General features: G+C 42.0%; 2 protein-coding genes across 4 annotated transcripts in view; one reads left to right on the top strand and one right to left on the bottom strand.

Annotated features, from left to right (window-relative positions):
• Positions 1-983: 983 nt before the first annotated feature.
• TTC14 (tetratricopeptide repeat domain 14) lies at positions 984-10,422 on the top strand. 3 transcript variants are annotated; one of them, XM_014939902.1, is made up of 12 exons: positions 984-1,164; positions 1,239-1,360; positions 2,113-2,312; positions 2,679-2,763; positions 2,853-2,982; positions 3,587-3,739; positions 4,047-4,118; positions 5,420-5,539; positions 5,623-5,745; positions 6,426-6,543; positions 8,383-8,492; positions 8,968-10,422. In XM_014939902.1, the coding sequence occupies exons 1-12, from the start codon at positions 1,001-1,003 to the stop codon at positions 9,932-9,934; spliced, it is 2,364 nt and encodes a 787-aa protein (XP_014795388.1). In that variant the 5' UTR covers positions 984-1,000; the 3' UTR covers positions 9,935-10,422. The 3 variants fall into 3 exon arrangements, 1 of the variants encoding a protein (XP_014795388.1); XR_001411726.1 differs by lacking the exon at positions 8,383-8,492 and having other exon boundaries at positions 6,426-7,924; positions 8,968-8,987; XR_001411725.1 differs by lacking the exon at positions 8,968-10,422 and having other exon boundaries at positions 6,426-7,924; positions 8,383-8,458.
• A 791-nt stretch (positions 10,423-11,213) lies between these two features.
• The window catches only part of CCDC39 (coiled-coil domain containing 39), a 16,728-nt gene continuing 431 nt past the window's right edge, over positions 11,214-27,510 (bottom strand). The window contains exons 2-20 of the mRNA XM_014939851.1: positions 26,863-26,982; positions 25,484-25,630; positions 24,517-24,675; positions 24,050-24,142; positions 23,836-23,964; positions 21,897-22,088; positions 20,294-20,397; positions 19,826-19,958; positions 19,166-19,360; positions 18,286-18,450; positions 17,183-17,320; positions 16,302-16,510; positions 14,942-15,065; positions 13,875-14,034; positions 13,166-13,272; positions 12,554-12,694; positions 12,235-12,408; positions 11,932-12,020; positions 11,214-11,372 (exon numbers count right to left, since the gene is read on the bottom strand). Coding sequence (XP_014795337.1) covers positions 11,219-11,372; positions 11,932-12,020; positions 12,235-12,408; positions 12,554-12,694; positions 13,166-13,272; positions 13,875-14,034; positions 14,942-15,065; positions 16,302-16,510; positions 17,183-17,320; positions 18,286-18,450; positions 19,166-19,360; positions 19,826-19,958; positions 20,294-20,397; positions 21,897-22,088; positions 23,836-23,964; positions 24,050-24,142; positions 24,517-24,675; positions 25,484-25,630; positions 26,863-26,982 — 2,733 coding nt within the window. The 3' untranslated portion in view covers positions 11,214-11,218. The remainder of the gene's footprint in view (positions 11,373-11,931; positions 12,021-12,234; positions 12,409-12,553; positions 12,695-13,165; positions 13,273-13,874; positions 14,035-14,941; positions 15,066-16,301; positions 16,511-17,182; positions 17,321-18,285; positions 18,451-19,165; positions 19,361-19,825; positions 19,959-20,293; positions 20,398-21,896; positions 22,089-23,835; positions 23,965-24,049; positions 24,143-24,516; positions 24,676-25,483; positions 25,631-26,862; positions 26,983-27,510) is intronic.

The raw sequence follows: 27,510 nt of genomic DNA, 5'->3' as shown, positions 1-27,510 counted from the left end.
CCCAGAACCTTCCCACCCGCAGGCTGCTTCCTGCCCCCTCAGAGTCCCTGAGGGGAGGCCTGTCCCAAGGGTCATGGAGGGTCTGTCTGAGGAGCTATGGAGAGGCCATGGAGGGGCCCGTCTGAGGGGCCATGGAAGGGCCACAGAGGGTCTGTCTGAGGAGCTATGGAGAGGCCATGGAAGGGCCATGGTGGGGTCTGTCTGAGGGGCCATGGAAGGACCTGAAGGGCCATGGAAGGGCCATGGTGGAGTCTATTTGAGGGGCCATGGTGGGGTCTGTCCCAGGGGCCATAAAAGGGACCATGGAGGGTGTCTGAGGGGTCATGAAAGGCCCTGAGGGGCTATGGTGGGCCTGTCTGAGGGCCATGGAGGATCCTGAGGGGCCATGGGGGGTCTGTCCAAGGGGCATGGAGGGGCCATGGAGGGTCTGTCCCTGGGAGCAGGGGTCCCCTCGCCCCCAGGCCCCACTCTCGCCCCTCAGGCCCCTTCTCTTCCTCATCCTTTAGTGCCACTCCGAGAACTAACGGAGAACTTCTGCAGTGACACGTTTCCTCAGACCTGGACAATCTGAGACACAAACACGCTTCGGCCAACGTCCAGCCAGCCCCGTTTCGGTGAGTCCGCGGGTACCGAGGCGCTGCTGAGGCACCGCCGCCTCCCCGCTGTTATTTCACGGCCCCAGCCCCGCCGTTGGCGCACAGGGCAGCGGATGGCAGCGCCCTCTCCCGACACGGCCGAGCGGGGCCGCCCGGCGAGAAGCCCCGCAGCCCGCGGGCCGGCTGCGGAATTGTTTTTATTTGATTATTTTTTTTATTTGATTATTCCCGCAGACGGTCCCTGTCGCCCCCATCCCCCTGAGTGCCAAACCCCCCCGGTCCTCCCGCCCGCCAGGGGGCGCTGTCCCCTCCCCTGCCCCCGCCCCTTCCGCGCGGCGCAGACGTCGGGCCGGCCGGAAGGCGGTTCCGGTTCCGGTTGAGGCGGCGGCGGTGGCGGCGGCGGGATGGAGCGGGAGCTGCTGCGCCAGGCGCTGAGTTACCACGGCCCCGAGCTGCTCTCCCTGCTCCGCGCCGAGCAGCACGACAACCCCGACTTCCGAGGGCTGCTGCCGCCGCCGGGGGCCTCCCTGGAGCCGCCCCGCGGGGCCCCGCACCCGCCGGACGCCTGGTGAGGGTCGCGGGGAGCGAGCGGGCCGTGAGGGGGCCGCGGGGTGTTTCTCACCGGGTTCTCCTTCCCCCTAGGAGAGAGGGCGCGGACCTCGACAACAAGATAAAGCGCTTCATTGCCAAAAAGGCCGATCTCCTCTTCGCCCACTCGTGGAAGCCCAACGGGCCGCCCTGCGAGACCATCGAGGAGAATGACGGTGAGCGGGGAACGGGCCCCCCGGGAAGGGGCCGCGCTGTGGCCCCCGCTGGGCCCTGTAAGGCCGCGGCGGGGTTAGCAGTCGGTAGTATTTTTAAAAACAGGGTGAGGACCGTTGCGATTACTTTATGTAGGCTGCTCATAAACGTCCTGCTGGCACAAACGAGTCAGAATGGTTTGGGTGGGAAGGGACCTTAAAGCCCCCCCAGTGCCACCCCCAGCCCTGGGCAGGGACACCTCCCACCAGACCAGGTTGCTCCAAGCCCCATCCAGCCTGGCCTTGAACCCCTCCAGGGATGGGGCAGCCACAGCTTCTCTGGGCAACCTGGGCCAGGCTCTCACCACCCTCACAATAAATAATTTGTTTCTGGTATCTAATCTAAATCTCCCCTCTTCTAGTTTAAAACCGTTCCCCCTTGTCCTGTCACTGCACTCCCTGACAAAGAGTCCCTCCCCAGCTCTCCTGTAGCTCCCTTCAGATATTGGAAGGCTGCTCCAAGGTCTCCCCAGAGCCTTCTCTTCTCCAGGCTGAACAACCCCAGCTCTCTCAGCCTGACTTCATAGGAGAGGTGCTCCATCCCTCTGAGCATCTTCGTGGCCGCCGCTGGACCCATTCCAACAGGTCCATGTCCCTCCCGTGCTGAGGACTCCAGAGCTGGCCAGTTTTTAACACGTTTTCCCGTTGTAACTGATGGTGTGGTTTGTGGCTGTGGCTGTGTCGCAGTGTAACCGCGGCTCTCTCGGGTGTTGCAGAGTGCTACGCCGTTCTGCCTCCCCTGGAGCGGTTCATGGAGGTTCCCAGGGAGGACAGGAGAGAGTTTTTTTTCCGAGACATCGAGCGGGGGGACATCGTGATCGGCAGGATTACCTCCATTCGCGAGTTCGGCTTCTTCATGGTGTTGATTTGTCTGGGAAGTGGGATCGTACGGGAGATTTCCGACGTAGAGATCACTGTAAGACAGAGCTTTGATCCATATTCTATTCTTGATACTAGTAGTTGCCTGTTCCAGCTCTTAATGGAGTGCTCTGTGTGAAGCTGAAGCTGAGCTTTGGGCTGGCGGGTGGTACCTGGATTTGTGGGCAGTTTATGATGCTTTGCTGAGGCAGCAAATACTTCTTTTTATGACCTGTTGTTAAAAGTTATTACTTCCGAGTTGAAAAGTTCATCACTTAACAGATGTGTACATTTGTATTTGAACTAAGCCACGCTTTTAACTCTCACGGCTCTGACATGCATTAAGAGTAAACTAATCTGGCGTAATTTTGGGTGGGAAAAACCCCCACTTTTGGTTTTGTTTATGATATTCCTACTATTGCAGGCTCTCTGTCCTTTGCGAGATGTGCCTCCTCAAAGCAGCCACGGGGATCCTTTATCTTATTATCAAACCGGAGACCTCATTCGAGGTGCGTAGCCACGAAAGTTGACACGAATCTGTTTGCTTCCACTTTGAGGTGTCTCTGTAATTTTATGGTAACTTTTACTGGTTTTATAGCCGCAGTCAAGGACGTTGATCGTTACCACCAGAAGCTGACGGTGTCTCTCTACAGCTCAGCTCTGCCACCCAACCTTTCCAGTACAAAGCTGGGCGTGATCACTTCCGATGACTTCCCGCTGCATTATAAGTAAGATTTTGCTCTTTGGCTCTGCTCACTGGGGGTACCTGGGGCCTCTGGGAGCATCTTGGACAGATTGTCCTTTAAACATGATGATGACGTAATTGGATATCAATTATATGCTTTTTGCTGTTCATCTCTTTAACTTGCTTGGTTTTAAATACGTCGGGTGTGGTCGGTCTTTTTAGCATCTTTCCCAAAATGTAAGGAAACAAAAAGCAGAGTGAGGCATCTGTCACTGCGGGGCTGTCCTAACAAAAAGAGCAAACAAACAAAACCAACAACAAAGCCCCCAAGGGACAAAAACCATGGGAGACTCTTAAAACTTTAGACTTACCCTGAGCAGACAGAAGAAGGCAGCTATCTCTGTTTTTTGCCATGATTTTGTATGTCCTGGCAATACCTGGGTGGGTGCCACAAGGGGTTTCAGCAGCTCCCTGAGGCTACAGGACGTGAGGGCTGCTAAAGAGCAGGAAAGTACACCCCAGTGAAGGAGAGCAGTGTGCGAGCAGTCCTGAGTGTCAGTGCAGTCATTTCTGTTCTGAAGATCAGCATCATGAAGTGGAGGGCAGTGCCTGAAGTTGTGTTTGTGCTCGTTGCTGCTCCTTTCCAGGCGAAGCTTGGAGGTTGCTAACACAGGGGAGACGTTTGAGGAGGTTTTGCATCGTTGCCCAGGATTTGCTAATCCCTCCTTGGTTGAATACTTAGCAGAAAAACTGGGACTAAGTGAATCAAATCCACCGTCTTTGATGAGAAGTCTTCAAATGTAAGTGACTTTCACATTGTTATTATCCTATAGCTTTGTGGAGATTATTCTAATCCACTGAAATAGGGCCTGAGCCCTATTAGGTCTCAAAGCAGGTGGGAATATGGTATGTTTTGTTAAATACAGGAATTCCATTCAGCACTCTTAGAATGATTTGGGAAAAACTGCTTTTAGAAATATGAAAGAATGTTCTTGAGGTAAGGCATTGTATAAATAATATTTCAGCTTATTTCAACTGCATTGCATGGTGTAAGTTTAATTTTGTAGACTCAGAGGCCAGCATGATGTTTATTTTTTTTCCTTAAAGGAAAAATTTTAATGAAGAAGATTTTGCTCCTGCCCTGAGGAAAAAGCAATCTGCATCCTGGGCCTTGAAATGGTACGTGGTGTTTGTTCTTGTCAGAGCTCACTGTCAGGGGAGATTGGGTTCCAGGTTACCTTTCTTAAAACAAAATACACATTGGACCAGTTTTTCCACTGCGTGTGTGGTGATGTCACCAGGAAGATCTTCTTGAAAGTAACCCAACTGCCACGTGGGGACATGACAGATAAGGTCTGGAGATTCAGTTCCAAAATACGTGTCAGGTTTAAGGCAGAACTTCTTAGAATATTTATACTGGGCTGGGCTGGTGATGATTTGTGGCAATACCAACTACACGATTTCCCATTTTGTAATTATTATACGATAATTATATATATAATAAATAATAATTATTTATAATAATTGTGTTGAGTGCCCTGATACTGCTTGTTGTGCTAATTAAGCCTTAAACTGCAGATTTAAGAAGTATCATTGAAAAGCTAAATGTGTTTCCCTGGCTGCGTTTGGAGCAGCAGCTCTGTGCAGGTGCTGTTGATTTCAGGCCATGCAGGGTATCTGGGTGTGCTACGGGGTGGAGGGGCCACAAGTGAGAGAGACTTTTCTCCTAAAAATGTAAATTTTTTGTAGAAAAGCTTCTCTTGAATCTACCAGCTCAAAAAAGAAAATAAAACTTGAGTGAAGTCTCAGAATTTCTGGTATCTATGCTAACGAAGCTGTGTATTTCTTAAAACAATAGTATTTTGCAACTTTGATTAATTGCAGAAAAAGTTGCTTATAATGTTAAATTAAATATAAATTTTAATTCTTAAAGTCTGTAATGAAAAGTTCTGAAATTCAGCTCATACCAGTTCTCTTCCAGTAAGATATCTCTTGGCAAATGCAGAACAGGTAATAAGAATTAAAAAACTTCAGAACATTCCAGTTTGAGGTGAACTGGTTTCAGTGGGTTCCATGCTCCCATCTCACCTCCTGTCCTTGATCCAATGCTGGATTTTAGCTTTGGATGGGATTAAGCCTCTTCCAGTTTAATGGTCGTAGATCACACATTTTGTGCAGAAAAGTGCTTAACAATTCATTCTGTAATTGAAAACCAGCGGGATGGACTAGCACTGTTTGCAGAAATGCTCTCCTTAAGATTTTGGAAAATCTTAAGTGCCTTAAGATTTTGGAAAAACCAATATATTGTTGTGGAATGATGTCAATATTGCATTCATTTGAAATGCCAGCGTTAAGTACAGGAGAACAAGGTCAGGTTTTATTGCCTGTCGCTTGTTTGGAGCTATAATTTGTGAGTCATTGGCAGTTTAGAGTCTGGATAGACTAACCATGTGTGTTATTTTCTAAATATGTGTTTGCAGCGTGAAGGCTGGGGTTGATTATTTCAAGGTCGGGCGCCACGTGGAAGCCATGAACGAGTACAACAAGGCTCTGGAAATCGACCCGCAGAACGTCGAAGCTTTGGTGGCACGTGGAGCTCTGTAAGTCCGCTGCTTTCATCGGGTTCTCTTCTTCCTGAAAGACAAACCTTCCTCAAATGGGTGTGACTGCTCTGTCCTTCCAGGTACGCGACGAAAGGAAGCCTGAACAAAGCCATAGGGGACTTTGAAATTGCTTTAGAAAACTGTCCTTCCCATAGGAATGCCAGGAAATACCTCTGTCAGACCCTGGTGGAAAGAGGCGGGCAGTAAGTGCTGGGCTTGGCATTTTCTTTGGTTGTTAACAATTTTTCTCATTTTTAATACAATTGTGATTAGGACACAGGATGGCATCTTTCCTTCCCAACTATGTGGGGGGTTTTATTTTAAAAAATTGTTTTGGAAATCCACCCGCTTGTGTGGTTGGTTTATGCTTTCTCCTCTGTCCCAGTTAAAATCCTGGCAAAATATTTGAGGTTTAATCCTTTCCCTGGTGGGTTCCCAGGCTTGCAGAAAGGCTTGGGAAATGTTCAGAAGTATTTTGGGAGGTTTGATGGTGTGTGATTTTTTGGGGGTTTTTTGTTTGGTTGGTTTTTTTAAGAAATTATTTGTAACAAACTGCTATTCTGTTGCTCTTACTGGAAGATGAGTTAACCACTGTAACACAAGGGTTTACTTTTGAATGTTCAGGGAATAGATCTGTTTTAAACCCTGTGTTAAGAAGAGAGATTGTGGTTTTGAAAGTGAAATTGAAATTTCAGAGAGTGTTATTACTAATGAGGAGGAGGAGGTAGTGTGTCAGAAACACCATTTTATTCCTTTCCTGGGGTGGGCGAGGGTGAGGGTGGGGTCTGGGAGGGGAGCAGTGGTCAAAAGGTAGTCCTAAAAATAAGAAAAACCTATCAAAATTTGTGGCTTAACTGTATATGAATTATCCCTTGAATTTTAGGTTGGAAGAAGAAGACAAGCTACTAAACGCTGAGAATTACTATAAAAAAGCCTTAAGCTTGGATGAGAGCTTTCAGGAAGCAGAAGAGGCCTTGACGAAGCTCCGTAAGCACATGCAGGTGATTCTTTACTTTCTCTTCACACGGTGCTCTCGTTGGCAGTGAACAAACGTGAAACATCACGGTGAATCTTCTGAAGAGGGAGAGTTTGAGGTGATGGTTTGTCTTACTCTCTGCTTCCCTTCCCCACGGTAAACGCTTCCCAGCGAGCATTATGGCTGCACCTACCAGGAGAAAGGCACCTCTTGGGGGCTCCAGTATTTGAACACCACAGTAAAGAAAGACTGAGCAGTGGAGACGGGGAGGGCAGAGCAGGCTACAGCAGGGATAAGAATATTCCCTCACATCAGCACGATTAATAATGTAAAATTAAAATATTCTGTGAATGCAGCCGTGCAAAGGGTAAAACACTTAAGGAAGCCAAAGAAACATTGCACCCCATCCTGGTTAAAGGAAAACAGGAGGAGGTGGAGGGCAGACAGTCTGGAGTATCTTCACTTTCTTCTGCCTTTTTTCCCTCTCTCCTCTTGCCCGCAGTGTGTTTCCCAGGTGAGCCCTGCTGGGTCTCTGCTCATCTCCCTTTTCTTCTTTTCTTTACCTCCTTTGCTTGTTTTGTCTTCCAGAGAGGATCAAAGAGTAAAATAGACACTGGGGAACAGGCTTGGTTTGTTCTGTGCTTCATGTCAGGAAGCAGAGAGCCTGGGGTAGGTGGCCTTAATGGACACTTCTTCAGGTGGTGGAGCCATAATGCTGACCCGCTGTTTGACAGGAGGGGGAAGAGGAGAGATGACAATCATTTAATTAGAACTGAGCTGCATCACAGATAACCCATTGTATGGCACGTGAGCACCCGTCACTTCTGGCTGCTCTAGAAAGAGGTGTCAGTCTCAGTTAAAATGATGGTGGACATTCTCAGCAAGTAGGAGATGGAGTTTCCTCTCCTTTAGCATTCTCCTGGTACAATGGGTCATTGATGCAGCAGATGAAAACCCCCATGCTGTTATTCCATGGTTTGTGTGGCCTTAACTGCAATTCAGGGTTTCCTTTATTTTATCTGTTAATACAGTTTTGAAAACAATAACCAGACTTTCTGCTCACTCAGAATACAAATAGAGCTACTCTTTAGGGCTGGAGGTGGCAGAAGTCTCATCTCTAATAGACTTCAGTTTAAGGGTTATTGCTCTGATGAGATGCTCTCCTGCGTTTACGTGTGTTTTACCCCATAATGATCCTGTCTCTGTTGTGCCACACGGGCTGACCCGCCCCGAGGGGTGTTTTCCTGTAATACTGATGATGTGTTTTCCTCCCATGCATTCTCTCCTGACCCGGACCTGGGCTGGTGCTGTGTGTGACCTGGTGCTGCTCCTCACAACACACCCCTGGAACATGATTTCTTGCGTAAACCACGCATCAAACTGGTCTGTGAAATTGTTACAAAACGGTTTGTATTCAAACGTGGCCGACTTGAATACATTTTTAAATGGGTTCTGCCATGTTTTACATGTAAACTACAATAATACTTCCCCTCAAACCTTGCTCTTTTTTTTTTTTTTCCCTTTTTTTTTTTTCCATGTTGCTGACACTGTGGTTTTCTTGCATATTCTGTCCATGCCTTTGGGGCTCGGTGCTTCACGGGGTGCTGGGTCATGGGTACCACTGCAATGGCTGGGCAAATATATTTTTAAATGGAATAAAATCTGCAATATGGTCCTTAATATAAAACTGATTATTACTATGGCCAACGCCAAACTCCTCAACAATATTAATTCTTGATCTGGGAATCCTGGTAAAACATCCCTGGTGTAATTACACGTTTGAATGGGGTTGGGGACATGGGGAAAAAATACCTGCATTAACACTTCTAATGTAATTTTTTTATGATGCTTGGGTTCAAAAAAGAAATCTTTGGAAATGAGGGAGAAACAAGCTGCCAAAGAAGAGAGACAGAAAGAAAAGAAAGTAGAAACGAGTGCAGAAAAATTGCGTAAGCTCTTAAAAGAAGAAAAAAGGTAACTTTGTTATATTCCATACACTGATTGTGTGGCAGTAAGCGCAGATCAGACCATGACCAATCCCATTTCCAAACACTGCCCAGCAGTAGGGAGGCAGAGCTTGGAGCTGGGTAACCTGCTTCTCCTCCCAAATTCCTCTCTGGGTGGTGTCCTGCAGTGCCCAGAACCCTTAGCAGAGCTTTATGTGGAAGAGAAGTTGTTTAAAAACCACTTTGCAATGTGAAGTATTTCCAAAGTGCAATGCCAAATTAAACTGGGAAAGGTGCCTCTTGTAACAAGCTGTTTGGTGGATTTAATCCTAATTTTTTGATAAAGAGAAGACATTTGGAATGGTCTTGCCAGGTCGGGCTCAGTTTCCCTTCATGCCTTACAGTCCAGTCTCAGCCAGGCTCAGGGGGCTACAGATTTGCTTTCTACATATAAACATTGCCTGATAGTGAAGATGATCTCACCAGTTAATTACATTTTTTAGGTTGAAGAAGAAAAGGAAAGTATCAACTTCCTCCTCTTCCTCCTCCTCCTCTTCCTCCTCCTCCTCATCGAGTGATTCCTCATCCGATGTATCAGTTTCTTCTTCCTCCTCTTCCTCTGATCACAAGAAACGTAGGAAAAAGCGTCGGAAAAGATCCCAGTCTGCCCGCAGCTCCAAAAAAAGCTCATCTCGAGCTGCTTCTTCCCACTATAGAGATGAGATGAGGAAAGAGGAGTGGTACTCGCCTCCGGCCGATACCTCCGCTTCCTTCCTTAACCAAAGTTTTGAAGTGGAGAAGCTGCTGGAAAGGCAGGAGAGCGTAGTGTGCCCCAAACCAGAGGGAAGAGGGAAAGACAGACGCAGTTCTTTTTCGAGGACTTCAGGTGATGATGAAGACTCTTTTGGAGGTAGGTCTGAAGATTCAAGAGATTCTCACAGTAGCTCCAGGACCCTGCCGAGCAGTAGCAAAACCGAAAAATATGGTAAAACTGACAGATTTTTCTCCAGTTGGAGGGGTTCTTCAGGATGGTACCATAAGTCAGGTGATAAACCCAGGATGCATTATTTTAGGAAATTTGAAAGGGACGTAGAGGGGAGAAAAGAGCAGTTTAGAAGGTATGGCTCAGGGCAAGACAGGTATCACACGTCTCCTGCGGGGTGTGAGTATTGGGGCAGGTCAGGGGGGAGGTACAGGTCGTATCCGAGCACCTCCTCACGGGAAGGGGAGAGAAGTTACGACAGCGAGAGGCCTGGCCCCAGTCAGGATAAAAATGAAAGTGAGTGTAAAGGCAGGGGAAGTTCTGAGGAGAGTGATGAAATGAAGGAACCAGAGGAGGAAACGTCTGTAAATGGCACAGCACAAACAGAGAGCGGCGTTAAGAGAAACCTGCCCCAGAACTTAGTTAACATATTTAACCAGATAGCTGAGTTTGAGAGGGAAAAAGGAAGTAAACAGAAGAAACAGTAAAGTACCCAAGAAAACACTATTCTGCTGAGTGTAGTTAAATGAACTTTTATCTGAGCATCTCCCGAGGAAATGCATAAAAGGGTGATAAAAAGGCAGAATTTGTTCTGCTTGAACAATGTCAAAGAGTCCTTAAGGTAAAGATTGTGTGGTGGAGAGAGATGCACGGATATCTTACTTAAAATACCAGTTATTTAAAATCTGAGTTTCCTGTGCTCTTAGCTTGGGCTGTTCCTGTACAATGTCCTCTGTCTGATGGGGTGACATCCTTTGGTGCCCCCGCCCTGTAGGTAGTTGTGGGGCTCACACCAGATCTGCACTTTAACAGATGGGCTCTCTTTGATTTTCTCGTTCCCTGAGGTACTATCAACTCTCAATATTTTTGTATGAAACTAAACTTCCAGCTCTAGAAAGGGGATAACTGAATGAAAGTCATGTGCCATCATTGTATATAGCTCATTTGCTCATTAAATTTTCTTAATTTTTCTTAATTTTGTGTCTTGGATTTTGTGCACGTCGCTGGGCTGTTCGTACTGGTGCAGTGGTTGTACGTGCTGCATAAGTGAGAAGGCAAGAGCATCATGTTCTTAAAATGCCTCCAAAATGTTCTTTAACTTAAAAAAACCAACCCAACTGAAGTAGAGGAAGAGAGAGTTTTAAACAGTGTTTACTGTCTAGGTAAGTTCAAGTGCTTTTTGGGGTGGTTGTTGTGAGACACCTCTACAAGTAGCGGGCAGGCAATGGTTGTGCTGCTGCTTTCCAGTGAGTCCCCCAAAGGAGCTCCCCAGGTGAGTCCATAGGTGCAGGCCAGCTGCAGAAAGTACTGGGATTTTGAAGGTACTGTCATATTTCAATTAAGATACGATCCGAGATGACTACTTTATTAATAGGCAAGGTTGATCTTGAAACATTTTCTTGCCTGGCTCGTTGCAGTGTAACCTACAACTGCTTTGACAGCAGCCAGAAGCCAGTTTACTGAAATTAACACCTTTAACATAATTCTCTTTTTCATTATAAGAAAAGTGAATTAATGGCTTCTGAAGGGTTTTGCAAATCTTGTTCTCCAACAGCAAAATAAGAAAGTAATTTAAGGGTTATTTTATTATATAAAACACGCGCGTAACACTCTCCTAGAGAATTCATTGCATACTTTAGAAGAAAGTTCAAACATACATTTCTGATAGAAATTAATGGTAAGATTGCCAGTAGACTGTGACAATTAAGTTACAGGCTAATCAGTTCAGAAGCTCTACCTGCTGTGAAGCTGTAACCGTGGCCTTCAGAAGATCACTGGAGAGGTTCTGTGCGTGGGGAGGTGCGGGAGGAGCTGGCCCCGCTGCCCGGCCGTGACTCCCCCGCGGGGGTGCTGGGGGGCAGGCTCAGCTCGATGAGACTCAGCGACAGCGTCTGGCTGGAGCCTGAGCTCGTGCTCCTGGAGGACCTGAAAGACACAAGTTTGCTCCTCAGCCTACAGCAATGCCCCTGTGTAAATCACAGCTTACAATAAAGCCACCCGCTGGAGGTAAGATGCCCCACACAGCTCTCCCTGGACTTGGCCACTAACCCCTTCAGTGACCTCTGGGAATGTTCAACGTGTTACCTGCAGTAAGAGTTGGAAATATGGTGAAAAGGTGTCAGTAAAAGCATGCATCTGGCTGCCCTGCTTAATTAGGAAAATGTGGCTGGAGCTCAAACTTCTGCTTTTATAATGTGAAACCATTAATTACAGCACAGTTAGCAAAAATAAGTGCAATTACTCTATGATTACTGTAGTTTTTTAGGATGCTGAAGTAAACTTAATTGCGTGCTAGAAAAGTCTAGTAAACAAGGTGGGACAATATAAGGAGAAAGTGTTTAGGAAGTAAGAGACGAGATTGAGAAGACCCTCAGCACTAAGGAATTAGGTCATTTAGGGACTAATTTTGCTGGTTTAAGCTTAAAACTTTTAAAAACCAACAAACCCTTACCAGCAAAGCCCAAACCCCACCTCTGGCACTTACCTGGTAGAAGCCAGTGAGCTCTGTCTGGATGGTGATCGAGAACCCTGACTACCAGCAGACGAAGCAATTGTAGGAAGCTCTAAATCGGACTAGAAAATTTAGAAAGAAAAAGAGAGTTGATCTAATGGTTGTATAATAGGACTGAGTACATCGGGAGGGTTTATAATGTTCTGTATCTGAAGGGCTGTTGAAAGCAGATGAAACACTTTTTCTTGTTTTGTATTGTTGAAATTAGGAGTTGCCCTTGAAGGACACTGGGCAGCAGCCCTGGGTGCCCATTCTGGTGGCAGCTGGAAAGCTCACCTGGAGAAAGTGCATTTGGAAGGGAGTAGTTAAATCGGGATTTTCTTCCAGAACATCAGCTAACAGTTTGTCCATGGTTCTGCTGAAGCTTTTCAGTTCCTGAAGATCAATGTCTCGTTCTTCCTGTGTCTCCGTTTTCTTCAGAGACTGGATTTCTCTGGATAATCTGGAACACTTTTAACACAAATCTTTTTAAAGCTTTGCTATTATGAAAATATAGCACTTTTTCACAAACCTGCTAGGTTTAAGTTGTGTGGTTTTAGTCATACTACCGTCTATCTCTGTGCAATCAGAAGTTTTCATTAATGAATATACAGACCTGTTTTATCACCCGTTCGAGTTTGGGCTCCTGTTCTTCTGTGTCTTTGTTCAGCTGCAAAATAAGAGCTTGTTCTTCCTTGTTTTGCTCTTGGAAGAGAGCCTCCTGCTTCAGCACCGTATCAAGACTTTTTTCCATGCTCTGCAAAGTCATTTGAGGAGCAGTTTTAGTTTATGAAGTGGTTCCGACACCCTTGCACTTTGTGTGTAACTCTGGGAGGGTCTGGTACAGCTGCTCCTTGTTGCTAAATGTAGCTCCAGCCATTCGTACTAAAGCAACAACAAACTCCTGCTTGTCAGAGTGTTTAGTGGATAAATACAAGTCAGTTGCATAATTTCAGAGATGCTGTTTCTTAAGTAAGGTCTGTGTCCCACGGTGGCAGAATAAGCAATAGGAATGTTTGACCTGTAGCCCATGACTCAGGGTGAGAATAATCAGGTGGGATGTAACCAGGTGCCTTTGATTTCTTTTGCCTATGAAAATTTTACCTAAAATGTCCCACATCAGACTTAAGTGTTGTTCTGTCTTAGGGACCAAATGGACTTTTTGATAACAAGAGGAACCAAGAGTAAGTCCTGGTCTGTTTGACCAAAACTTTTGCTTGTATTTTACCTGGAGATTTTCCTGAAGTTCCTTGATCTGTCTTCGTTTGTATCTGTATTTTTCATCAACAGCCTTTTTCTCCTCATCCAGTTTCAATTTCTCCTCGTATTCCTCAGCTGTGATCCCAAAGGATGAGGCAGCATTAGTGCTGGACAAGCAGTGTATGCAATGCAAGGTTCACTTTAAAATAAGTTGCACTTTAACTGCATCACAGAGTATTTCTGTATTATGGTTTTTTATTATGGTTTTTTAAATGCTCTTCTACTAATTCCAAATCACTGTGAAAAGCTAACGGGCTTCATGAGAGAGAATGATTTAAGAGCTACTGTGTCCAGAGCCAGCAGAGGGCACAAAAGGTAAATAATCAAGTGTTTTCTAGAATTAAGGTTTTGTAATTTCTCATGGTGATGCTTTTTATGCTCTAAACAAAGAAAGCTCCCCTGAAGGAGAGCAAGCTTACGAAGTCATAAGTGGCAGCGAAAACAAGAGATGAAGATACTGTCCAGAATTTCCAACCCCCAAAAGCTCAGAGGTAGGTAGTCCCTATTTTAAAATCTGTTAACGCTACACTAAAACAGTGTGGTTTAAGTTTTACTCTTCCTCCTCATTTTCCCAGATAAGAACTTAGTACTTTCCCCCCCTCCTTTTTTGCCATGGAATTTCCCTACTACACACCCGAGTTATCTATACAGCAAATAGCCATTTCTATTTTACATACTTGTCTCAGTGACTTCCTTGAAAGAGTTGCGATAATTGCTGTTGCAGTTATTGAGCACACACAAAGTGTTTTCCAGAGCTGCAGTTTCCTTTTCAGCTTTGCAGATCTCTGCATCTAAATCATCCCCTTCACGCTGAAGCTCTTCCTCTTCCTGTGCTGCCTGAAAAAGAAAACTTGCTGGCGTTGTGCTGCTGCTGGGGACTGCAGCCCCTGCTGCACGTCTGCCTGCACCCACACCACCCAAGGAAGAGCTGAGGCTGTACGTCATATAAAACTACTGAGAGCGTTAGAAACCATTCAGTTTGCCTGGAAATTCCTCAACTTGCAAGTTTCCTTTCATCTGATCAGTGAGATTTAAGGAACCGAGCCAGCTGGTGAAGGGAAGTGTTTTCTGCGGTCCCTTAGAAAATCTGAGCTGGTGGAAGGTCTCTGCAGTCGTGGAGGGTGTGTACACACACCCCCAGTCACCACGAGGGCTTCACTGAGGGTCTTTTAACAGAACGAGGAAAAAGATGGACTCCATGGCCAAGACCCTAGCTAGAAGTGTTTTGCTTTAAGAGGAAATCGCAGAATTTGTGGAGATCAAAAATAATAGGGTTTTGTTCCAGAATCAAGGTGTTGCGTTATGCATAAAGATTGATTTTGATTTTCTCCATAAAAACGCTGAAATACGCAGAGGAAAGTTGACATTTTTCAAGGTTTAAACACCATATGGTGAAATAAATACCTAAAATTAACTCTGAAGGGTAAAAGAATTTAAGTTCATGTGAGACTGCAATAATCTTGTTGCCAGTTTATAGCAGTTACCCCACGACTTCTTGTGTCTTTGTAAATTAATGAGCACCAAAGTGAAAACTTTCAAACTGCTCAAAAATAAGGCTCCGCTGAGGTGAGGGCTGATCTCAGTGATTGGCAGGAAATTGCTGTAGCATTGGAATAACAACAGTGTCAGGTTTAGACTGACAGTGAGCAGCAGACAAGGAGGTTGTGTCAGTTACTTCAGTAGAGCCCAGGGAAATCTAGAGCTTAAATATTCTGCATTATAATGAATTATGATAATAAAATACCTTAATTATGTAGTAGGCTTGAGTTTTCTCCTCTTCTCCTTCAGGTGGCATCATGGCAATATTAAGAATTTCATATCTGCATCTCAGGTTCTCGATTTCATTTAGGCGATCTTGAAATTCGGCACTGATTTATTTGGGAGAAAAAAATAAACAGGTTGAGAGAGGGTTTGTGTGGCAGCGTTTTGGGGGCAGCTCTTGCTACAGCACTTTAAATTACCAGTGTTGTTCTGGCAGTCTGTGTGTGTACTGGGAGCAGGAGGGCCAGCAGCTCTGCTGCTGCTGGGTTTTGGTGCTTTCTCTGTTCTCCTGTTCTTTTGGTGACCTCTGCTTCTCTTGCAGTTCTAAACTGCAGCAAATTTATTTTCATATTCCAGATCCCTGGGCCACAGCCCTGCCCCAAATTTTTTTAAAGGTTTGGCATCGAAATCCTGCAGCTGCACGAGCTGCCCCCTGCTGATATTATCTTAATATTGCCACCGCTGCCTGAGCGAAAGCAACAGTAGGCAACAACCCCAAATCAAATTACATGGAAGTATCAATTAGCTGTGTAATTAGCAAAGGAAAAAAGCCCCACAGTCTGCACTCTCGGTGAGCAGTTAAGGTTTAGTCACACTAAATCACTCTAATTTCCTGTTGCGGGGGGTGTGTTCAGAGGAGTGAATAAAAACCCTGCCAGATTTCAGCGGTTCAGCTGCTGCAGCGGGGATTTGGGGCTGGATAATAGAGACTGAGATTTCAGAGCAAAAACTGTCCCAGGTACTTTGCACTGATTATTACAGAAGGGAAAAGTTATTTCAGGTATGGCTGCTTTGTCAGAGGGTACAGGCATAATCCAGGAGATTTAATTTTGTTCTATAGGACACACAATTGAGAGCTCATATGTTAAAAATGTTAAAACCCAAACCAAAAGAGACTTACTATATGAGTCAAAGAAACCAGTTTTATCAAGCAGTTGGGAGTAAACCCTTTTTAAAAGCAACCTTTTTAGAACCTTTCTGTTCTAAATATTTTGTCACACCTCCAGACGCACTGATTCCTGATTATTTTGAAAAATGCACATGATACTTACTTTACAAAAGATGTCTGCAGCTGAGGGTTCCTCTCAGTGCTGTGGAGGATTGTTGCTAACAGAATAAACTCATCTCATGTTCACCAGTTGTCACAGCCACAGGCTGGATTTCAGAAGCAGGATCTTTTGCTCACCTTAACTATCTCACTGTATAAGTTTGGGCAAGACTTACTTCATCCTCAACTTCTCTAACTGGTGAAACTGGGTAAATGCTTCTCTCTTTTCAGTAAGTCCCCATGTAAAACAGACTCAGCGAAAGTTACGAGCTTTAATTTCTGTAAGAGTCGTTACCTCAGGCGCTGCCGCTCCTCCTCCACGAGTCTGAGCTGGGACTCCAGCATCGCTTTATGAACCTGGATCTCCTCCCTTCTTTCTGCTATGGCTTCCTTTAACTCCAGTTTTTGTGTTTCCAGTGTTAGAACTTTCTCCGTCTTATTGCACAGAGTGTCTCGAAGACGGTTCAATTCTAGTTTCCAGAGATTATCTTCGACCATCAGCTCCTGATAAATGCCAAAAAAGTCTCAAAATAAGAAAGCATCATTTTTAATTAAGATATTTATAACAGTTAATAGGTTTTTTATAAAGCCTGCACTATCTCCGGCCAGAGATTATTGTAGGAAAAAACATGTTGTAATTAGAGGACTGGGAACTGTTTTTTTCTGTTTATAAAAATATGAGGAGAAAGACTTGCATTTTCTCTCTAATACCTTAAATTAGGATGTAGATCCAAACCATCTGCTGGAAAAGTCCTACAATTTCATAACAAAACCATGCCAAACTTAGTAGTCGGCATCACAGATTCAGAATAAAAAAGTCAGTGCTAGTTAAAGATGTCCTTGAATAGTAAAGACATTTTCTATTTTAAAGACAATTATTTCTTAGAAAAAACCACACTAAGTGGATATTGTGGTACAAGTAATGGTTGATGAAACTGATAATGCAAGGAATTTTATGTGGCAGCCACAGGAGATGCAACGCTTTGCCCAGGAAGACAGTGGTGATGGAAGTGACTTCAAAGCCTGGGTAGGAAGGTTTAAGTCATGAAACTACAAAGGGGGTTCTTACGGATATAATGATGCAGCACAACAGGCTTCAGATCAACCCATGAGTTTGTGTTTTAAAAACCAAACATCCATGTCCTATATTAGTAAAGTTGCACAATAATACTGTACCTGCTTCATGGCTTTAGCCTTTTTTAACTCCTGATCTGATCTCTCATTGACAAGATTTAGTTCATCGATTGTGATCACGATACCGCTGGTTTCTTCTCCTGTCTTATCCATCACTCTCTTGATGAAATGGACATCATTCTGTTTCCAAAGTAAGGTATGTTTTATTTATTTCAGTGAGTGTAGTGTGCACCAGAAGCCACCAGTTAAATTTTAAGTGAGATGTTTTTAATTCCTGGAGCCAGGAACTGTCATCATGTTGTGTCTGTGTGCTGCTGTGCAAACAGTGCCCAGAGCCTTGCAGCCCTCACGCAGAGCGCTGCCGCGCTATTCATGGCAGTGCTTGCTTTAGCTGAGTGGACTAATTGCTAGTTATACAATACAGACCTTTCAGCCAATAAGGCACTTCTAATATAATCATGCATTTTTGTCTAGATAAAAAAAATCTGGCGTGTCTGACCATGACTTTGATACTCATAGTTCATGGGTTTCAATGTTCGATTAGACTCACTGCTCAAAATTTGCATCTCCTTAAATCTGAAGCACAGGCACCAGTTGCCCGACATTAAGCCTTGTTATTGTGTGGATCTCCACTTAAAGGGCTAAATTGATCAAATTTTGTCTTAACTGTCACTTTGAGAAACCAGCAGTGATGTTTTATTAAAACCGGACTTTTGTCCTTGTATGGTGTCTCTTTGAAAAGAGGTTTCAAAACTTGCTAAACTTCTTGTAAAAAAGAAACTCTTTGAAAAGAGGTTTCAAAACTTGCTAAAATGTAGCCGATTAATAAGCAAATACATTTCTTGTAAAAAAGAAATTTATACATTGGCTACAGAATAACTGACTGGTTCATATCTCCAAGAAAGGTGGAGATAGAGCTCCAACCATCCAACATTTCGATGCTGGTTTTCCTGCTGAAGTGCCTCAGTTATGCAAGAATCACTTATTTTTTCTGGAAGATCCAGGGAACATAGAAAGTTTTCCACACAGGTTACACAAAGTTCAGGTGTCTTTTAATCTAATAAGTTATTAATAAGATCCAATCTACTCAATTCCCTGAGGTTTCTAGACGTTACACAGTCAACCCGATGTTCTAAGGCAGTTACCTGAAGTTTCTTGTGCTGTGCATGTAAAACATCATACACATTTTTCTTTTCTTCTAAGTTTTTCTTAAGTTCAGCAATTTTTGCTTCCAAAACTTGTTTTTCATCTGCATTAATCTCTCCTTCTAATCGTGACAGCCGTCTCTGTACTTGCTGAATACAAAAATCCTGTTAAAATATTTTTTAAGAGAATTAATAGTCTGAGATAAGCAATTATAACCTTCCTGTAAAGCTAAAACACTGGATCTAAATAAACTTCTATTTAAACATTGGCATTAGGACAGGCACCAAATTAAACTACTGTTTTATAATGATTTATGGCTTATAGACCTCATTAACAAAACATTTGTAGATGACTGATGAGCAGTGATGGCTCAGGAGTAATCTGCTAGAAGAGCCCCATAGCGCTCAGCAGAGTCTGCTGTGGGGAGGCTCACAGAGGAGCTGCCATTTGCTGTTCCCAGCAGATGCTGATATAAAAGAGCAAATTTTCAAAGTGGTGCATAAGAAATATGCACGAAATCCAATTAGTAAATAACGGGATTTTGGCATGTACCTCTTGTATTGCTTTAAAATTTCCCCCTGAGGTGTTTGGTTCAGAGGGGTCCAAGTAAAGAACTGATTTGAGAAATTAGTGGGAAAAGCAGCAGATCCAAAAAATAACGAAATACAAAAGTGCATAATGTAGGTAACACCATAGAAAGTTTCAGTTGTTTCCATTTTATCCATACATCTAGAAAGAAAAATAAATGCAGACCTCAAATTATACTGCATGGCATTCCCCAAAACGGCAAGAAGTTGACAAAGATTACAGAACTCAAGCAATTTACTCTCATAAGATCCCACAAGACAATCATATTGTGCAAGTACATTAACATTTCACCTGGTTATATATGAATTCTTGTTGTTTCAATGCCTCTGCATCCAGTCGCTGCAGTCGACTCTTAAGATTTTCAAGTGATTTTTGACTTCCCTCAGTTTCCGCCAGAACACACGTCTCCTTATCCTTCTGCTCCTTTAACTCCTGAGTCTTCCTGAGAAGTAGTTCTTTTAACTGGGTCATTTCTGTTTCTTTTTCCTGGTGACAAATTAAGCATTAAGTAGTCAGAAATAATTAATCACGTAAGTATTTTCTGAGGAATTATTTGCCTTTATTAATCACATATAGGAAGATTAAAAAAATTCAATACTGTATCCATTAATGTGAACACAGAATTTCATACGTCTTCAAAATGGTTGGCAAGAAAAGTCTTTGACGTAAAGAAAACGTAATTTTTTAATTATTTTTTTATACTTGGATCCTACCCTACTATTATATGAACTTTTTTTTTTTCTTTTATGGGAACACTACTCTTTGTGTAGTGTTAATATACGGGGACACCATTGTCTGAATTAATGGGGCCACTTGTTTTCCTCCAGAGTTTTCTCACCACGGACACTGCCATACCTACACGCACATAACTTCATTGTTTGATGAAATAGCTACATGTCATATTAATACTTATTTTCCATTCATGTGCAGAAACCACGAAAAACATTTTACCTTGACAGCTTTTTCTTCTTCCTTCAGTATTTCTTCCATCCTCAAAGCTTTGTCTTCTGAACTGAGCGTCTCCTCCGTCACAAGCTTCAGCTTATTGGAGAGACTTGCATTCTTTTCATTAAGAAAGCTTAACCTAAACAAAATTACATCAATTAAGAAATTAAATGTCCGTTGTATACACAACGCTGCCAAAAGCAAGCAGCATACCTTGCAGAGCAGTTGCCTAATAAAGCAGCTAAACTCCAGCCTATGATAACCAAAGCCCTCAGTGATTTTTTCCACACCTTTTAAAAACAGGGATTATGAGGAGTAATTTCTAAATTGCCCAGTGCCACACACTGTCCAGGTCATAAAGTAACCAGAAAGTTGGAGGCTTTAATCATTTACATTATCTAAAGTTCTCTGCCAGCTCAAGAATTTGATTATATCACTAATACTTACTAATATTATTTTAAAATGTGTTCTTACCAGGCTTGTTTTTTCTGAATTTCTTTCTTCAGATTGGCTACTTGTGTTCTCAAAGACTCTAGATCAGAAGCGTTTCTGTCCACAGTGGATTTCAAAGCATCCAGCTAATAAATTACACAACAGAGCAATCAAGGTTGTCTTTGGTACGTATTATGATATTTAAAATTGTAAGGTACCTATTTATGGGAAAGTATTCTATTTCTTTTTAACAGTGTTTTCCAAGTGAGAAGTGCTGCAAATCCTGAGGTACTGTGAATTGGCACAGCTAATAAACTCAACAGATTAATTTACATAATCTGAATACTGGGGCAAAATACTTAAGATTAGAGAATGAATTAGGAATGTGCTATGGGCTGTAATTCTTGGTAGATTAATTTACATAATCTGAATACTGGGGCAAAATGAATGAATGAATTAGGAATGTGCTGTGGGCTGTAATTCTTGGTTTTTTAATTCATGGTTTTACAGAGCACATCTGACTTTGATGAGGTTCTCTGTGAACATGGATACCCTTGTGTATCTACTGAATATTTCTAATTCAAACTTTATTGGGCACATCAAATTACTTGATTAAGACAAGGGAACACAGTGACAAAAATACACAGACATTTAATTTGGTAAAAAATGCCTGACAGCATATACTCATTAAACAGGATAGGAATACAATCAGTAGCTCATTAGTCTTCACAGTATCACTTAACAGTGTAAGTGTAATTGTCTTCACTTTCACTGTCGAAGAAACCCGATGGAGTGTTTATACAGCAGGTCTCTCTGTATCAGAATGAGAAACTGGGAGGTCACAAATTGTCAGCTGTAACCCTGTAAAGTCTGTTTCTTGCCTTGTTTCTCACTGATGTTCTAACACCTAATAACGGGAGGCTCTTCTCGTTATCACCTTACATAGTATTAATTGTGGAAAGTGTCAAGCAAGGATCTCTCAGCTTAGAGATTAAAATTTAGCAATTCTGTGAACCCTCAAATTTGCATGAATTATAGGGTAACATAATAGCCTACACCTTGTTTGAGCTACCTGCAGTTTAATTAGGGTATCAGCTTATAAACCACCCGCTACAGAAAAGCTATCCAAATGTGAGGCAACAGCAGATGCGGGGCTTTTTTTTTAAAATCCCCCAGCTTGCTGAGTAGCCCAGTGATACCATTTTCTTGTTAAGAGTACCTGCAGTTTAATTAGGGTATCAGTTTATAAACCACCCGCTACAGAATAGCTATCCAAATGTGAGGCAACAGCAGATGCGGGGCTTTTTTTTTAAAATCCCCCAGCTTGCTGAGTAGCCCAGTGATACCTTTTTTTAAGAGAAAACTTACTCAGGTAATACAAGTGTATCCCTTCTCCACAGATCCATTTTATACCAACACAACAGAGAATACAAGCTAATCTTGTCACCACTGTCAATGAAAGGATTAAGTTGAGGGTTCAGACCCCAATAATCGATGAGTAAGACTGAGAAGAGCAGGTGTTTTGTTGCATTACTAACAGTCTGCTCTAAAACCAGAGAGCAGGAAATGCTATTCCTGTATTTCCTCCATCTAGCCAGAAGTTCTAGTTTCAGTCTGTTTTTCTGAATTGTTTGTTCCTCCTCACCTCATCCTGCAGCTGCCCCCGGTACGTGTCCTGAGCCTGGTACTCGCTCCGCAGGCTGGAAGCTTCCCATTCCGCAGAAGAAATTTTCTTTTCATATTCCATATTATTGAGAGTTTCATTTACCAAAAAGGAAGTCTTCTCTTTCAGCATATTTTCTTTCTTTCTGATCTCCTGTTTTATCTCTGCTATCAGCTATCAGGATAAAAACATTTTAGATTTCCAATAATTTAAAAAATACATTTTTTTTAAAACTATAAACTTCTGATCTCCTGTTTTATCTCTGCTATCAGCTATCAGGATAAAAACATTTTAGATTTCCAATAATTTAAAAAATACATATTTTTTTTTAAACTATACAATTATTTTAAATAAAAATCATTTTTGATTGATTGAATAAGGGGAAAAAGAGAGCTCAGTGAACAAAACATCAGATAGGCTTGAATGGGAGGAAATGCAAGAGGACAATTATCAACAGTCATGATGCTTACTTTACCTGATAGATTTATAGCTATTCAGTGAAAATTGTGTATTTTGAAAGGTTAAAAAAAAAAAATAGCTACAGGGAAAATGATACCATAGTTCTAATGTAAAAAAAATGTTATTTACAAAACAGATTACATCAGTGGGACTATTCTATGAACTACTAATATATGGAAAATTTTTGCAGGAATCTTCTGACCTAAAATACTATGAAATCTAAAATATTACAGCTAAACTAGACCATTATATTTTCTATTTGCTAGTATTTCTTCGGGCTTGTCATTTTCTGTTATTACTTTTTTTTTAGTGCTGTATCTTAAGTCTGTTTAAACCCTGTTTCTGCTCAGAAAACACCTAATACCTACATGGGCAACGTAACACAGCTGCTGCTCTTTCAGCAGGAAAACATCACAGTAGCAGAGGTAAGGATTTAGGTAAAACTTTCTCGTACATGCAATTATGCTTTTTCTCCCCCTTCAAAAAAAGCCATTGTTACATTGTAATCCACATTTATAAAATTTCTCTCTATGCTGACCCTGCAGGCTTTTTCTGGTGCATCAGTTCTGTTGCCCTGCAGATCTTTGAGGAGTTCACCCTTCTCCTGACAAAGTCAGGACAAAATCTATTTGTACCTCTCGCCACTGGACCATCTGTGCATAAGATACTGACAAGACAAATGGAGACTCTTTTTTGGATCTGTACGTGATCTTCTTTGGATTACTACAGTGCTGTTGCTTCTCTCCATTTGCAGAATGTACTTAAGGACCAGTTTTTAACCTTACTGTGAGTATTTATCAGAATTCTGTCATAAATGTTAGTCATTCATTCTTCACAGAGGCAGCAATGCAAATTCCTTCAGTAATAAATCTTCTTTTTTATATTTCATCCCTGACACAGAATCACACCCTTGCAGCTAAGGACCAGTTTTTAACCTTACTGTGAGTACTTATCACAATTCTGACATAAATGTTAGTCATTCATTGTTCACAGAGGCAGCAATGCTAATTCCTTCAGTAATAAATCTTCTTTTTTATATTTCATCCCCGACACAGAATCACTCCATTGCAGTTGACTGTCCTTACACTCTACAAAACAACACCCCATTTTGTTGCTTCTTGGATGCTTCAATCACAGAAAAGGAAACACTGAAACGGGCATGCTTTGCCTTTTCCAATAACCTGAGATTGAAAATTAAACCTCGCATAGTACCAAGCAGAGCACCAGTACACTGAGAGATACTGCTTGCAAAATAAATTCTGAAACCATTTTTGTAATGGTTTCTGGTTGTAATGGTAATCTGACCTTTCAAACACCTTAATAAGATACAGGGGTAAACACAGAGAACACTGAAGATTTAAAAGACCCAATCGTTTTATGTGCAACTGGTAAAACTTTTATCAATCTCATCGATACAGAAGTAGGCTGAGATGCTGAGGTGGGTCAGGTACAGCAGCTTTACCAGTGCGCAGTGATCGATCTGTTCATCTCTCTTCTGCATCTGCTGTATCGCGTTCTCCCACTGCCTGATGACTTCTTGCCTCTCCTGGTGAACTCTGCGAAAATCCTCAGCCGTCTTGTCAAGCTCTATCTGTTTGAAAGAAAGCACCCCCGTGACTTCTGATTTTAAAAATTTGACGTATAACACGGTATCTCCAAGAACCTTTAGCACAAACCTGAGCTGTTATGGTTTCTGTAAGCTCATTGTCAAGAGCTCTGCACTTCTGATTTGCTTGCACGGTCAACTTTTCTACTTGAAGGGTTAATGCCTACAATGAAAGGATATGAAAATATAATGTATTTGAAAGCAAATATGTAATGTCTTTAAGAATTTATAAGTTAGCAATTTCAGTTAGGGGTGAAATTACTAAGGCATCAATTTTATTGTGTTTTAGACAAAAAAGGAAGGTCTTTAAGAATTTATAAGTTAGCAATTTCAATTAGGGGTGAAATTACTGAGGTATCAATTTTGTTGTGTTTTAGAGAAAAAAGGAAAAAAAGGCCCTGAAAATCTAGCCTCCTAAAGTTTTTTTCATGCAAGACCATAATCTTTTGTCAGCCCTTGGGGCCAGACTAGAGCTCAGACAAAGTAACCTCCACCATGGATAAACGTGTACTGAAAACTGCTGTCATTTCTACTTACTCCTAGTTTCCCTTCATCTTGTTGTGCATACTTCTGGATTGTCATAGTGTCGTTATCTTTACGATCCATTTCCTTAATCCAGCTCTCCAGAAGTTCTTCATCACAGTTCAACTGTTGTTTTAAGGCTTCCAGCTTCTTAGTGGTTTTATTTGTAGTATTCTAATAAAATTAGAGATAAATCAAAGGGTTAATATCAAATGTCTAATATGTTATTTTTAATAGTAACTGAAACAACCAGTTCAAGCTACTGTAACGAGTTTACGTACATCTTGCTGTCAGCAGCATTGCTAGTTTTCTTTATTGGTAATTGTGCATTATACTTAAGGAATGCTAATACATGGCCCAGTTTTAAAAAAGAAACAAGACCTTAAGTTACCACAAACTTAAAATGCAAATCATTTTAATCAGAAAAGTCAACCTCTGGCGAGATAGACCTATATGTGGGATATTTATTCCACATAATAAACTGATCTGAGGCATCACAGGGTAATTTAAATTATTCGTAGAAAGAAAAAGACAGTTCCATTAAACAGAAAAACACCTGTAATTAGATAGCACTAGATTACTTTGTTTAATGTAAAGCAAATTTTTGAGCTTGAAATCATGCCCCAAGCTTATTTTATGGGGAAGAAGATTTGCCACCAACAATTTAATTTTTAAACCAGAAAGAAAACAAGATGGTGATCTGGATGCATGGTGTGTATCTGGCACTGAGAACACGAAGAATTGTAGTCTTTCAATATCTAGTTAATATTTGCTAAGTCTTGACCAGTCTATGCAAGGAGATCCTCAGTGTCACTCTACCTGCTTGCCTACACATGGAAAAGTACATCCAGATACTTTATAAGATTTAAATTATAATTAGCTATTCTTAACTTATACTGTTATTTCTGTAAATTCAAGTGAGGACAAGTCATAAAATTTAACTGCAACACAGGTGTTCGCTGACAAAAATTTTAAACCTTACTTCTTGACTGCTTTTCTTTTCTCTTAAGGAAACAAACTCATCTTCCAGTCGTTTAATGTCACTTTTGAAACGTCCACGTTCTCTCTCAGCAAGGGCTTTAAAATGTTGTTCAGTTTCAATTTCATTCTCTCTGGCTTTGTAAAGAGACTACAGAATAATACAGGTCAGCATTTTACAATGTTTACAATACACAGTTTACAATAAACAAGAGGTATATATCAACAAAAACAGTTTACAATAAACAAGAGGCATATATCAACAAAAAACTTTTTTAAACTACAACCAAATCCCAAATCAGAGAGATGGTATGATTTTGTCATGTAAAGATAGGAATTTCCAGAGCATCTTTATTGGTGGATTTTAATATCTCAAATATATATATATTCCAATATAAATTGCATTGTATATAATACATTGTATTGTATACAATATCCACAGATCGACCATTCATAGCCCTGAAAACTCAGTTCAAAGGTATTTCACCCAAGATTCACAATCTTAATCTCTCAAAAACCTTAGTCTTGATTACCAGTGGCTTTATGTCAGATTCAGGAGGCACAGAAAAATAACTTGATTGTTTTGTGCAGAGACAGAGACCATCACCAGGCTGGCCTAGAGCAGTATCTCTATATTGTCTAATCTGTCTGACAAAAATGATTAAACAGGGGGTTTCTTCCTTGTATAATATCAAATCTATTTGTTATTATTTATTACTTACTAGAAGCTTCTCTTAGAGACTAGTATGTGCTGTCTCTATGTGCAGATTAAAACTTGATTCTAGCACAAAAATAATTAAAAAGTTTCTTTGTGAGAAATTAAAAAAATTTTAAAAGTTTATGCAGGGAAGTTAGGGAAGTTTCTTAAGACTTCTTCACCTAGGAGTGAAACTTGAAAGGTGTGCAGCTTTGCCTTGGGACTCTTCAGAAATCTAAACCTCTTTTTGACCAATTAGAGTGTAAGTGAAGACTTGCACCTTAACCATCTTGTTTCATTTTTCGTGTCCATGATTTAACTCTTCACTAGCATTTCACAATTAACTCTTGACTTTTTAAAGATTATAAATTTATTTTTCCCCTTACACTGATGTTTTATTTTCCTTGATTGAGTTTTTCTTAGCACCTAGAAAAGTCTCCAATAATAATGAATTATAAAATGTATCCTTCTTGGCTTTCTTCTAGGTACAGTCATTTGATTGTGGATGGTCTTTTCAACAACCGTCGCATAACTTCACTGAGAGATATAGTTAAACTTTTGTTTCCTGTGGAAGTGCTGGGATAAAGTCCTGACAAATCTATAACGAAGCTGGCAAAATACCCAGGGGACACCAGCTGCAGAAAGGTCTGTCTGGTCCAACGGATCTGCTCCAGGCAGCAATTTACCTGTGTGAAGCTGAACTCCTGTCTGACGTTCTTGAAATGAGAGTTCATCGCTTCTGTGCGCTCCTCCAAGTCGGCCAACTCATTCTGCAAGTTGACTTTTTCCTTTTGGATCTTCTGCAGCTATTGAAGAGTTAGAATTGTCAAGGTAACTGCTTTTAGTTGAATTATTATTATAATTTTAGAATCGTAGAATTGTCTAGGTTGGAAGGGACCTTTAAGATCATCGAGTCAAACCATCAACCTACCTCTGATAAAAATCCATCACTAACCCATGTCTCTAAGCACTAGGTCAACCCGGCTTTTAAATACCTCCAGGGATGGTGCCTCAGCCACTTCCCTGGGATGCCCATTCCAAGGCTTAATAACCCTTTCAGTGTCCAAATTTTTCCTAATCTCCAATCTGAACCTCCCTTGGTGCAACTTGAGGCCGTTTCCTCTTGTCCCATGGCCTGTTCCTTGGGAGAGGAGACCGACCCCCACCTCTCTACAACCTCCTTTCGTTAGCTTACTACATGCAACTACTTTAAAATATATTAAAAAAAACCTTAGGAAGTGTGCACTACGTTCCCCCAAAGCAGTAAAATGAGAGGTTTCAGTAGAAATCCCAAGTTTTTCCGAGGGAAGGCGCAGGCCCCGGCCCCCAGCCAT

The sequence above is a fragment of the Calidris pugnax genome, unplaced genomic scaffold, assembly GCF_001431845.1.
Source record: "Calidris pugnax isolate Ruff unplaced genomic scaffold, ASM143184v1 scaffold94, whole genome shotgun sequence".
Classification (NCBI taxonomy): domain Eukaryota; kingdom Metazoa; phylum Chordata; class Aves; order Charadriiformes; family Scolopacidae; genus Calidris; species Calidris pugnax.
Note: the sequence above shows the minus strand (reverse complement) of the source record. Positions and strands in the feature narration are given on the sequence as shown.

Bases quoted from the DNA above. Each gene is read 5' to 3' on its own strand.
- TTC14 (XM_014939902.1), top strand. From the start codon at position 1,001: ATGGAGCGGGAGCTGCTGCGCCAGGCGCTGAGTTACCACGGCCCCGAG. The intron at 1,361-2,112 runs GTGAGCGGGGAA...CGGGTGTTGCAG, and splicing joins GACCATCGAGGAGAATGACG to AGTGCTACGCCGTTCTGCCT. The intron at 3,740-4,046 runs GTAAGTGACTTT...TTTTCCTTAAAG, and splicing joins TTGATGAGAAGTCTTCAAAT to GAAAAATTTTAATGAAGAAG.